General features: G+C 36.3%; 1 protein-coding gene across 6 annotated transcripts in view; it reads right to left on the reverse strand.

The window, feature by feature from the left end:
- The window catches only part of LOC125865185 (DNA mismatch repair protein MSH5), a 34,584-nt gene that overhangs the window by 6,289 nt on the left and 14,851 nt on the right, over window positions 1-13,444 (reverse strand). For all 6 annotated transcript variants that reach the window (XR_007446323.1, XM_049545375.1, XM_049545377.1 and 3 more), the window contains 6 exons: window positions 11,014-11,087; window positions 10,827-10,926; window positions 6,354-6,450; window positions 6,187-6,276; window positions 6,019-6,083; window positions 5,868-5,926 (listed from right to left, as the gene is read on the reverse strand). Coding sequence is in view for 5 of the 6 variants with exons in the window: in XM_049545375.1 (XP_049401332.1) it covers window positions 5,868-5,926; window positions 6,019-6,083; window positions 6,187-6,276; window positions 6,354-6,450; window positions 10,827-10,926; window positions 11,014-11,087 (485 nt within the window). In the remaining variant the exon portion in view is untranslated. The remainder of the gene's footprint in view (window positions 1-5,867; window positions 5,927-6,018; window positions 6,084-6,186; window positions 6,277-6,353; window positions 6,451-10,826; window positions 10,927-11,013; window positions 11,088-13,444) is intronic.

Genomic DNA, 13,444 nt, shown 5'->3' on the forward strand with positions numbered 1-13,444 from the left:
ATCAGAGCAGGGCCCATCTCACCCAATGTTGGGGGCCCCAAAAAAAATCAAAAATTGCACACGCACTAGATGCTAAGCACTGGGCGTGAGATGGGTGTTAAAGAATGACAAAAGTCTCACATTGGTGGTTAATGAGATAGTTGGACTCCTTATAAGGCTTGGGCAATCATCCTCCCTTTGAGCTAGCTTTTGGGGTGTGAGTTAGGTCTAAGACTTAATTTAACAATCTCTTTAACACACCCCTTCACGTATTGGCCTGATTCTTTTTTATGGGTCAAGTACGTGGAAATTCTTTTTTAATAATGGTTTGTAGCGAGATTCAAACCTAGGACTTTTGCTTGCTCTAAGACCATGTGGAAGATTGAGACTATCCCATCTAAAAGTTAAAGTTGTTAAAGAAAGCATATTTTTATTTAGTTAATTATCTCTTCAACAAATAGATTCATAAGTTCACGAATAAATACACTAATTACCTATGTATATTAATATAACTTAGTTTTTTCTGATACACCTCTAAATTTCAAAGTAAAACACAAACATAATGGAATTCACTACGGTAAATAGATTCATAAATATATATATGTTTAGGATTTCCATTACAGTGGCAGAGCTAAGTGCTTGGCTTCAAAATATAACGGTTTATAAGTAAATTGAAATAAACTTGTTAGAATAGGAATAGGTATATACAATCCTACTTAAAATAGGAATAAAAATAGGAATAGGAGTAGTAAATAATATCCTACTTGGTAAAAGATTGTATTGTAGTGTTTATAAATAGGGTCTTTGTGTAATAATGTAGATACAACAATTCAATAATATTATTCTCCTTTATTTCTCACATGGTATCAGAGTCTACAATTTTGGTAAACAATCAAAAAGTTTCGGCTGCTGGGGGTGGCTATTACCCATATATGTCTCCCGTCTGGCTAATGATTATGCTAACAAAAGTAAGGTCAACGATTTATGCATGAACCCATATTCGGGGACAAAAACTCAAACAGACAGGTCACCATGCGTCAATTTTTGGTGACTTTCTAGGGTTGTTTTGTGTCAACTCCATATCTGTCGGTATTTGTGTAGCACTGTGCCATCTTTCCAGTGACACCATGCATCTCTTTGGACTACTTTTCATATTTAACTTACGTAGTACTGTGGATTTTTCAAAACTTCTTTCTCATATCTAAGTTGCATAGCATCGTGTGTCTTTTCGGGGACTCCTCAGATTTGATCTGCATAGTTCCATTCGTCTTTCCGGTGACTCCTCAAATCTGATTTGCGTGGGGTTGTGCCATCATTCCAACTCTACCCATATAATTTTTCTCTTTCAGTAGGGTCGTGTCATCATTCCAACCCTACCCATATTATTTCTCTTTTCAATATGGTTGTGCCGTCAATCCGATCTTTCCTATATAATTTCTATTTTTCAGTTGGATCGTGCCATCATTTCGACCCTACCCATATAATTTTATTTCTTAGATTATGACCACTTTCAGCCATCAAATCTAATACTCCTACATATGAGCATGTTTCGACCAATTTTTCGATGACTTTCTTATTTAATATAGACTCGTCTAGTGATTCCAACATAATTCATATATTTTATACTAGATTTTGAGCACTTTTCGGCGATCGTTGCGTTGTGAAGAAGTCTATATAGAACCATGGGCGAATCTACCCTAGAGCAAGGGGTGTTGAGCAACACCCCTTCATCGGAAAATTACACTGTATATATAGGTCAAAATTTAATTTAATGAATATATGTACAAGTGTTGACACATCTTAACACAAATTGAAGGTTTAGTATAGTGGTTAAGGGATTGCAAAACTTGTTGGAGGTTGTGTGTTCTATTCTTGATAGCAACATTTACTTTTTTACTTTATATTTTGACACCCCTTAATAAAAATCCTAGTTCCGCCACTGTATGTAGCAACCACCTTATTTTGTTGCTCAGGGGGAGTTTAGTAGCCTTGTATGTCGATTACGTAAGTTATTCTATGGTCTGAAACAGTCTGTGCAAACTTGGTTTGGGAAGTTCAACTCTGTAATTTATCACTCTGTGTTATATCAACATTATGCATCAAATCCAATGTTTCATGAGAAGACTAAGCATATTGAGATTGACTATCAATTTGTGAAGTCGAGTGATCAAGTTGCAGATATCTCACCAAGCCACTCATCGGTCCTCGTATTAATTACAAGTGTAACAAGCTAGGTATATATGACTTGTATGCACTAGCTTGAGGGGGAGTGTTAGAATAGGAATAGGTTTATACAATCCTACTTAGAATAGGAATAAAAATAGGAATAATCATAGGAATAGGAGTAGTAAATAATATTCTACTTGGTAAAAAATTGTATTGTAGTGTTTATAAATAGGGTCTTTGTGTAATAATGTAGATACAACAATTCAATAATAGTCTTCTCCTTTATATCTCACAAAACTAAAGTGAAATAATCAACAACTTACCCAGTGAAATCTCACAAGTGCAGTCTGGGATAGGTAGAGTGTACACAGACCTTACCACTACCTCGTGTAGGTGGAGAGGTTGTTTCCAAAAGACTCTTGACTCAAGTGCAGCAATTTGTATATATTACATTTTACAAAATTTTAACAATGACAATAGACTTTTTTGTATCATTATTCTAAAACTTTGATTTGCAATCTTACTAGAGCTGGCCAATTTATCTGCTGCACTTTCCTTTACAATCAAAGTGGCCAGAGAAGTAAACAAGTGTAATAAGCTTTATTAAGGATTTAAACCCTTTGGAAATGAGAAGATGAAAATATTTTTAACGGTCAATGAAATACAAAACATGAGGATGACTTTAAAAAATCTGCATACATATGTGAATCAGCCGAAGTAAGGGATGCTATGAAAGAGTATGAAGTGTAGAAAAACATATAATTTGGCTGGTACTTTTATAGAGGTTTGGAAGTACATCGGAGAGGTTAGAGTAGTATAACTATCCAAGTTATCCAATAATATATTAAGAAGTAGAAAGATGCCAAGAAAGTGGAGAAAGAATACTGTTAAAGAATGAATGTAGTTATGCTTGTAAATATACTAGGAAAGCGTAATTATAGGGATTGATATCAGATTTTTAGGATTTTCCTTATAATTCTTTTTATAGTTTGGAATTTGGATTCTATATTAAGATTTCAAAAAGAAGAAATGTTTCTTGATAAATATACATCCCATGAGAATGGGTACTTATACAATGATACCTAAGACTAAATAAGGAAAAACAATATTACACAATCAATTCCTAATCAGTTGTATCTTATACAATATCATTCTACTCCTATAGTAAAGCTAGAAAATCAATCAATCAGCATAGATGTATATATACTTGTTACTTTATGGAATAAAAGATCAACCAATCTCCCATACCTTGTCTGTTACAAGTACCTTCGTTCCAATTTATAAGACTAGAGGAGACATTCAGAGTTGCACGGACAATCATAGTATGTGATAAACCTTTTGGAAAATATGATAAAACATAGACTTGGGGATATTACAACAATGACATAACTAGTTCATATTCATGTCATGGATCTACAACAGAAACTAATTTTTCTAAGATTGGACAAAATTTACGAGAGAAAGAAGGATCTCCAATTGATATTCATTGACTTAGAGAAAGAGTACAATAAATAATCAAGAAAAGTCTTTTGAAGCATAAAGAAAACAATTTACACCTAATATATAAATTTCCATATACATGAAGAAGTGGTAATAAATGTGAGAACTAAGAAGTTACATAGAAGTTTCTAATAGCTGTGGGTTTACAAGTCTGTCTTGAATTTGTACTTATCCTAGTTATATAAGAGCTAACCAAATAGTACAAAATGTGAGTTTCCATTTGTGTTTTGCGAGTAGATGATATTGAATTAATTGATGAAACTAGCTAAGTAGTCAACCAAAAGCTGGAACACTAGAGAAACATTCTAGAGAACAAGTGTTCTAGGATAAGTAGAAATAAGACAGAATATACGCATTGCATGTTTAGCACCATAAGAAGAACAAAGTAAAGTGAAATCAGACAGAATCACGATGTCTTATAAGACAACTAAGATATGTACGCTCAGTCTTCCAGAGAAATTGGCATGATAGATGAAGATATTAAACATAAGTGAAAAAGAAATGGTTGAAATGGAAGAATTTTACGAGAATGTCCAAGCGATGGATACCTAATAAAACGAAAATCAAGTTTTATAGGATGGTTACCAAGATCAGGACTATCATATGGGAGGATGTTGAGCCTAATGCCTAACATACCCACAAGATGAAGGTTGTAGAAATGCTTCTTGTCTTGTAATAACCATCCAGTATCTGAAACCCACTGGCCCAAGTAATCCATTAAGAGGGAAGCACTCCCTACTAGGGTTCTCCATTCCCATGGATCGAACCCAAGACCTTTGGTTAAGGCCAAGGGTACAAAAATCCCATCCACCCAGCCACACTCTTGTGGTAAAGTTGTAGAAATGTGAATGTTAAGATGAATATTTCATCATATACAATTGAACAGATATAGAAATAATTAAATTGGAAAAATAATGCAAGTAGCTTAGTAAGAGTATAAAATGAGTCATTTGTGATGATTTGGCCATATTTGATGTAAACCATCCAATTTATCGGTTGATAAGTGTGACTAGAAGTTGAACTATGAAAAACCCTATAGAGTGAGGTTTTAAGTTTAGTAGAAGTAAGATTGAATATATGTGGTGTAAGTTTTGCCAACACAAGAAAAGTGAGACTGGACTAGATTGCGGTGCCTAAATACAAACAATTCACATACCTCAGGCTGGTGTTACCATAAAATGTTACATAGAATCAAAAAGCATAGTTGAAATGAAGAAATACTAGTGGTGTGTTATGCTATAGGAGGATACCTACCAAAGTAAAATGCAAATTTTATAGAACGTTTGTAAACCGACAAAGTTATATGGCAGTAAACTTTGTACCTCAAAAGTCCATCATATCCATAAAGTGAATGTTTTAAAAATGTGTATGTTAAGATAGATTACAGTCATACAAGAACAGACAAAATTAAAAATGACCGAATTCGATGGAAGATACAAGTTGCAAACATAGAGGATAAAGTGAGAGAAGGTCGCTTGAGATGGTTTGCTCACATCCTACGTCGACTTTCAGATGCACCGGGTCGTGTGTGTGAAACCATAATGAATGGAAGTGTTAAAAAAGAGGCCAGCTAGACTAAAATCACAAAAAAGGAAGCTGTCTTGAGAGATCTACAGTCTCTTCAAATTCATGCAGACTTGGTGCAATGTAGGGCACACCAGAAGAAAATCATATAGGCGATGTTAGAGATTTGTATGCCACTAGAAAATGTGGAGGATTTCTAGTGCCAAAGAACCTACACTTTTAAATATTGACCTGATGCGGTCTAAAATGGAGTGACACAGCTAGACATGATTCATAGAGCTGATTCAATGAGTTTGGAATTGAGGCCGTAGTTGTTGTTGTTCGTTGTGTTTACCTAAAAATAAAATCTATAATCAAAGGACATAGGTGGTGAGAAATAGCATAATGAAGAAAGATTTGTAACTATAGGGGTCGTTTGGTTGGGGAAAAGTTATCCCAGGAGAAGTTATCCCACCACGTATATGGGATAACTTATCCCATCACTATGCTATAACTTATCCCTAATGGCTAATACCTCCAACCAAACGCAGGATAAAATAATCCTGCATTTTATCCCGGGATTATTTTACCTTATACCTCACACCAAACGACTCCTAACTGATTAGCAGGTTCTTAGTCAGTTTTAGGTGCACAAACATTCCAGAGCACCAAATTAACATTGTATGTAGTGAGAGAAATTGAGATAGAGAGAGTTCTACCTGCTTGATGTAGATACTTTTTCCCGAATAATTAGGGCCTGTGATGATATTAATTCTTCCTGGAAAATATATAATGTTCAGCCACAGGATATAGTGCCTGGCAAGAATTGGTGAGGCTAAAATGGCTCCTTCAATGGACATTCCGCTATACCTTCAAGAGTAATATTTGTGTCATTGGGAATAAATGTGTCTACAGTCATCTCCTGCAAAACATGTCTGGAAAGCGAATATATAAAACGGAATCCCTTAGCAGATGCCCTAATGGTAAACCCTGCATTGTAATAAAAAGGATAGTCTCAGTTATTCTCATGTTTCTTACCTTCCACTCCTTATATCAAGCAAATCTTCTGCAGTCAAATTTGGCCTTACATAGTTGTTTTGACGTGCAACCAAGGCTAACGCTAAAATGCTACACGAAAGCAGAAAATAAATGTTAAGCGGGAACAGAAGAGAACAGGGAAGAATTTTTTTTATCAAAATGCTTACCAGTCAAGCTCAGCTGCAAAACTAACAGCCTTGTGCACATGCACTGAGAATTGAAGAATATGTGACACTAGGTCTCTTGTTATAGCTCTCTCCATATCTTCGAAAAAATTCAAAAGTGTAACAAAGAAAGAGGAAAATAAAACAAAATACACTACAGATGAAACTCTATTCAAACTGAATCCAAATATTAGTGCCATGAAAAAGTTTGTGCTTGGCAATGAAAAAGTTTCATGGTTTTGACTATCACACGCGGTGATAGCAGGCAGCACTGAAACTTGTCTCCCTGTTACTATTGAACCTTGTCGGAATGAACCATATTCCATTTTGATTTTTCTTTTTTTTTTGGGGAATAAGAAGTGCCAAGTCTTTGAGAAGTGTGGAATAAGATTATTGAATAATTTCATTCATGTCGTTCTATGTCATGTACATGGCTTTATATATACATAAAAGATTGTGGAATAGAATCACCTAAATCTTTACATTAAGAGAAAGAATCAAAGATATGATATTCTAGATTATCACAATTATCCTAAGATCTTAGACGATCATATCTTGATATGAAGAATATCTTCTCATCTAGGATCACATCTTTGATGACAAGAATATCTTCTTGGAAATCCTCCATCAGCCAACACTGCCCCTCAAGCGGGTGAATGGATATCTTCCATTCCTAGCTTGCTTATTAGATCTTGAAACATATTGTTTGGTAATCCTTTTGTTAAAACATCAGCCACCTGATCTTTTGTAGATACAAATGGCGTACAAATGAGACCGTTATCTAATTTCTCCTTAATGAAATGTCTGTCTACCTCAATATGCTTAATGCGATCATGTTGTACGGGATTATGAGCTATACTTATTGCTGATTTATTGTCACAATATAGCCTCATAGGTCCTTCCCATCTTATCTTCAAATCATCAAGGATTATCTTTAGCCATAACAATTCACAAATTCCCATCGCCATGGATCTAAACTCAGATTCTGCACTTGATCTAGCTACTACATTTTGTTTTTTACTCCTCCAAGTCACCAGATTTCCTCCTAAGAAGGTGCAATATCCAGAACTTGACCTTCGATCCACTAATGAACCAGCATAGTCCGCATCTGTATAAGCCTCTAAAACCATGTCTCCTCTTTTGAATAATATTCCTTTTCCTGGACTTCCTTTAAGATATTGTAGAATCCGGTTGACAGCTTGAAGATGCATTTCTCTAGGATCACGCATAAATTGGCTAACAACACTTACAGCAAACGCAATGTCCGGCCTTGTATGGGACAAGTAAATCAATTTCCCTACAAGCCTTTGATACAAGCCTTTATCTACCACTGATTCTTCTGGAGCATTGCGTAATCTATTATTGTATTCAATTGGTGTAGCCACTGGTTTACACCCTAATTTTCCTGCTTCTTTCAGCAAATCAAGCACATATTTTTGTTGGGAAATGAAGATTCCTTGTTTTGAGTGTGCCACTTCGATTCCCAAAAAGTACTTTAATTTCCCAAGCTCTTTGATGTCAAATTCCTTGAGTAAACACTTCTTCAAATTTTGTATCTCCTCTGAATCATCACCTGTTACTATGATGTCATCCACATAAACCAACAATGTTGTCACTTTTCCTGTTTTTGAGTGTCGTATGAACAAGGTGTGGTCTCCTTGACTTTGTCGATACCCTAGCTTGATCATAACCTTTGTAAATCTTCCAAACCATGCACGAGGTGATTGCTTTAATCCATAGAGTGCCTTCTTCAGTCTCCATGTAAAAAGGCATTTTTTACATCAAATTGTTGTAGGTTCCAATTAAAAACTGCAGCCAATGATAATAAAATTCTCACTGTATTCATTTTTGCCACTGGGGCAAAAGTCTCCAAATAATCAATTCCATAAGTCTGTGTATAACCCTTTGCTACCAAACGTGCTTTATATCTTTCTATGGACCCATCTGACTTATATTTCACAGTAAACACCCATCTGCACCCGACCAACCTTTTTCCTTTTGGTAATTCCACAATATCCCAAGTTTTGTTTTTTTTCCAACGCTTCCATTTCTACCTTCATAGCTTTCTCCCATTCTTTATTTCCTAATGCTTCAGACAAATTTCTAGGGATAGGAATTGTGTGGAGGTTACAGAGAAAAGCTTTATGACTTGGGGAAAAGATTTTGATATGTCATGGAGAGGCTCAAAGGATGTTGTGTGCAAGTTCTAGTTCCTTTTCTAAGTGCAATGGGAAGGTCAAGGACATTAGGTTGGTTAAATTCTTCTTCATGATCAGTTTGGTTTGGTGTTTTTGACGGTTCAACAGGTTCAGGATGGTTATCAGGAGCAATAACCTGAGGAGATGATTGCAACGGAGTAGTTTGATCAGTTAGTCTCTTTCTTCTGGAATATACCTGCAATGGTAGATTATTTTCTAGAATTCCATTATCTATATTTGGATTAGGAGACTCAATGGGTTCATTTAGATTTAGAGACTCAGGTGACTGTAGAAATGGTGACTCAGGCAAGGATTTGGCATGACTAGAAATGGACAAATCAAATAGTGACAAGTCTAGAGGTTCCTCTCCCTTCAGTGACTCCCCCTGATTGTAAGAATGATTAAAAAAGGATTCACTCTCATCAAATGTGACATCTGCGGAAACAAAGAATTTCTTTGATGATGGTTGATAACACTTGTAACCTTTTTGAGTAGGAGAATATCCTGTGAAAATACACTTAAGAGCACGTGGGTCTAATTTGCCTCTATTTTGAGAATGAATATGAACATAGGCAACACTTCCGAAGATTCTAGGAACCAATTTATTGGAAATTTCAAAATTTGGAAAGAAATTCCTAAGAGTATCAAGCGGACTTTGAAAGTTCAGAATTCTTGATGGCATTCTGTTACTAAGATGTGCAGCAGTTAGGACAGCTTCCCCCCAATACTGTTTTGGCACCTTTTTGTGAAACAATAATGATCTAGTAATGTCAAGTAACAGACCATTTCTTCTCTCTGCTATCCCATTTTGTTGAGGAGTATTGACACATGAAGATTCATGAATAATTCCCTCTTTTTGGAAGAAAACAGAGAGGTTTTGATTGAAGTAGTCCTTGGCATTATCGGATCGAAATCTTTTAATTGGCACATCATATTGGGTTTTGATCATATTAAAAAAGGTAGGAAGAATTTGACTGACATCTGATTTTTGCTTTAGCAAATAGATCCACGTAACTCTTGTACAATCATCAATGAATGACACAAACCATCTAGCACCAGAAATATTAGGAATGGGAGAGGGTCCCCAAATATCACTATGAATAAGAGAGAATGGAGTTTGACATCTTTTGTGACTAATTGGAAAGGAAGTACGTTTGTGTTTTGCAATTTCACAATCATCACAATGAAAAGACTCAACAATCAAATCTTTGAACAAAGATGGGAACATCCTTTTGATTACATAAAAGGAAGGGTGACCTAACCGACGATGATAAAGCCATACTTTCTCTTTATTGGACATGATAGATTCAGACAAGAATGAACTAGACAAGGAATTCTTAGATATATATTCACCATTGTGGAAATCCAAACAATAAAGACCACCTTTCTCACTAGCACGCCCAATCATCTCCTTCGTGTTTTGTTCCTGAAATAAGCAATATGAAGGGAAGAAAGTTACTTGGCATTTGGAATCTTTGGTGAGTTTCTGGATAGAAATGAGATTTGAAGATAACTTTGGGATATGAAGGACATCTTTAAGTATCAACGATTTTCCAAGTGGTATGTCTCCTTGCCCAGCTACAGTAATAACTGAACCATCACCTATAGTTATTTTTTTATAGCTAGGACAAGGGGAATATGATATGAAGAGATGAGAGAGACTGGTCATGTGATCAGTTGCCCCGGAATCAACCACCCACGTTGGAGAATGTTTGTCTGAGACATTAGTAATAAAAGAGTAAGAAATACCTGTGAAGGCCGATAAACAACTACCTGTTGAAGCTGAATGTTGCAAATCTCCAATTGAAACTGTAGAGTTATTTTCTACTGTTGCAGAAACATTTTCAGAGATTGGAATATTTGCGGCAGTACCATTTTCAGACATGGTTTGGGCAGATAAAGATAGCAAAATGGGATTTTTCAAGATAGGATGAATAAAATTGGCTAGGACTAAGCCTAAAGCTCTGATACCATGTGGAATAAGATTATTGAATAATTTCATTCATGTCGTTCTATGTCATGTACATGGCTTTATATATACATAAAAGATTGTGGAATAGAATCACCTAAATCTTTACATTAAGAGAAAGAATCAAAGATATGATATTCTAGATTATCACAATTATCCTAAGATCTTAGAGGATCATATCTTGATATTAAGAATATCTTCTCATCTAGGATCACATCTTTGATGACAAGAATATCTTCTTGGAAATCCTCCATCAGCCAACAAGAAGTATAATTGTGAAGCTAAGGACAAGAATCAAGGAATACATACCCAGAATTTTATGATATATATCTCCGAGAAGGTTATCCAATTCTTTTGTCTTTGCAGTATGATAAAAGAACCTCTTATGTTCTCCCTCCTCATCAGCAAACTGGACATTTGATAACCCATTACTAATATAGATAAGAAGACGTCTAGTGATTCCATACACTGCTTTATAAATCATACAATGACATACCGCAAACTCATAGTCCTGAAGACTCTCTAGCATTTCTTCACCAAGTTTTTCATTGAAAATGCACATTAGGTAACCTGTAAGTGGAAAATCACAGATATTGATCACAACAATAGATGCGCAGTTTTATCATAGGTTTGATAGTTGTGACAAAGAAGATAGCATGTACAAACTCTCTGAAACTGACAGGACTAATGTCAACAGATGCAAGTAAAATTAGCACCTGCGGTGAGACAAGATGCATGACATCTCTCGGAACTGGAAAATAATACAGAACACTTTTCCATTTCAGGCAGTTCTCTACTTTTTTCATCTTGCTCTGAATCTTTAGTAGGTTTCCATATCTCATTAGATTCAAGCAGTTTATATAGGTATCAAATTGCACCCCAGGGTGTGGCCTGTGGTCAATGATTTGCAATTAGATCGATGATGCTCCCGCTCCATGTTAGGTCATTAAGAATGCAAAAGTTATCAGGTCAAGAAACTTCTTTCAGGTTCAGCCAGTGACAGCCAAGTATAAGAGATCATCGGGTACTGAATGAATATGTCCCTAATCAACAGTCAGCTATCTAGCTTACTGTAAAGATGGTATGCTAGCTTAAATTATCATTTACCTATTCAGATAGATTAGGTATTCAAAATGAGATGCATCTTTTACATCTATTCCGATCACTCAAGTACGATTGCGAAAAGAAAAATAGATTTTGTTTTGTGCATTAAGTTGTTTAATGTCATTTTCAAGACGGCAAAAATGCCCGAAGAATGGAGATGGAGTACAATGATTCCATTATAAAAGAACAAAGGTGACATTCAGAATTGCAACAACTATAGAAGTATCAAGCTGCTAAGTCACTATGACGGTTTGGGAGAGGGTGAGGAGGGGTGTGGCTGTTTCCGAGAACTAGTTCAGATTCATGGAGGGACGCTCAACTACAGAAGCCACTCATCTTGTAAGGAGACTAGTGAGCAGTACAGGGAGAGGAAGAACTTACACAAGGTGTTCATCGACCTAGAAAAGCCTTACAACAAAGTCCAAAGGTAAGTTCTCTAGAGATGCTTGGAGGCTAGAGGTGTATATTAGGGTGATCAAGGACATGTACGATGGAGCCAAGACTCGGGTAAGGATAGTGGGAGAAGACTCGGAGCACTTCGCAGTTTTGATGGGGTTGCACTAAGGATAATCCTTAAGCCATTTTATTTTTGCCTTGGTGTTGGATGAATTGATGCGGCAAATGCAAGATAAGGTTTCACGGCATATGTTATTTGTGGATGACATAATTCTGATTGACGAGACTCACAACAGAGTTAACGCTACACTGGAGGTTTGGAGACAGACCCTGGAGTCTAAAGGGTTCAAGTTGAGCAAGACCAAGACAGAATACTTGGAGTGCAAGTTCAGTGACTTAACACATAAGATTGGCGTGAAAGTGAGGCTTGATACACAAGTCATCCATAAGAGAGGAAGTTTCAAGTATCTAGAGTCTGTTAAGCAAGGAAATGGTAAGATTGACGAGGATGCCGCTCACCGTATTGGTGTAGGGTGAATGAAAAGGAGACTTGCATCTAGAGTCTTGTGTGATAAGAAGGTGCTACAAAAACTTAAAGACAAGTTCTACAGAGTGGTGGTTAGACCAACTATGTTATATAGGGCAGAGTGTTGGCCAATTAAGAACTTTCACGTTCAAAAGATGAAAGTTGTAGAAATGAGGATTTTGCAATGGATGTGTGGGAATACTGGGAGAGATAGATTAGAAATGAGAATATCCGGGGACAAAGTGGGAATGGCTTCAGTGGAGGACAAGTTGAAGAAAGCGAGATTGATGTGTTCCGAACATGTGAAAAGGAGATATATGAATGCCCCAATGCGGAGGTGTGAGAGGTTGGTTATGGATGGCTTCAAGAGAGGTAGAGGTATGTCGAAGAAGTATTGAGGAGAGGTGATTATTTAGGACATGACACCCTTTCAACTTACCGAGGACCCGACCTTAGATAAAAGGTTGTGGAGGCACCAATTAGGGTAGGAAGTTAGTAGGTAGAAGTGTGTTGTCTTGCAAGCCACCCATACAAGTAGTCGTGGTATTGCCTCTACAGTTTCGTGTCCTTTGATTTATGTAAGCTAACTGATATTTTTTGTACTTCAATTATCATATTATTTGGTTGTAATTACTATCCAGTATGCTTTGTAATGCTTTCACCTCTGTTTATTCTTTTCTAGACTGCTTTAGACTACTATCGAAACCAACCTCTCTACCTCTGAGATAGGGGTAGGTGATAGCATCCATGTCAGCCTACTTGCACTAAAGTAGTCAGGCTTCGATAAGAAATCAAGAAGATGTTTATCGTGGAAGAAAATCTCAAGATTGACCCAAGAATTATAACAAGAAGTGGACTAAGTGCTACATATATTTCATGGTCCAAGTTTGAGTCCAAGAGG

The sequence above is a fragment of the Solanum stenotomum genome, chromosome 5 (genome assembly GCF_019186545.1).
Source record: "Solanum stenotomum isolate F172 chromosome 5, ASM1918654v1, whole genome shotgun sequence".
NCBI lineage: Eukaryota > Viridiplantae > Streptophyta > Magnoliopsida > Solanales > Solanaceae > Solanum > Solanum stenotomum.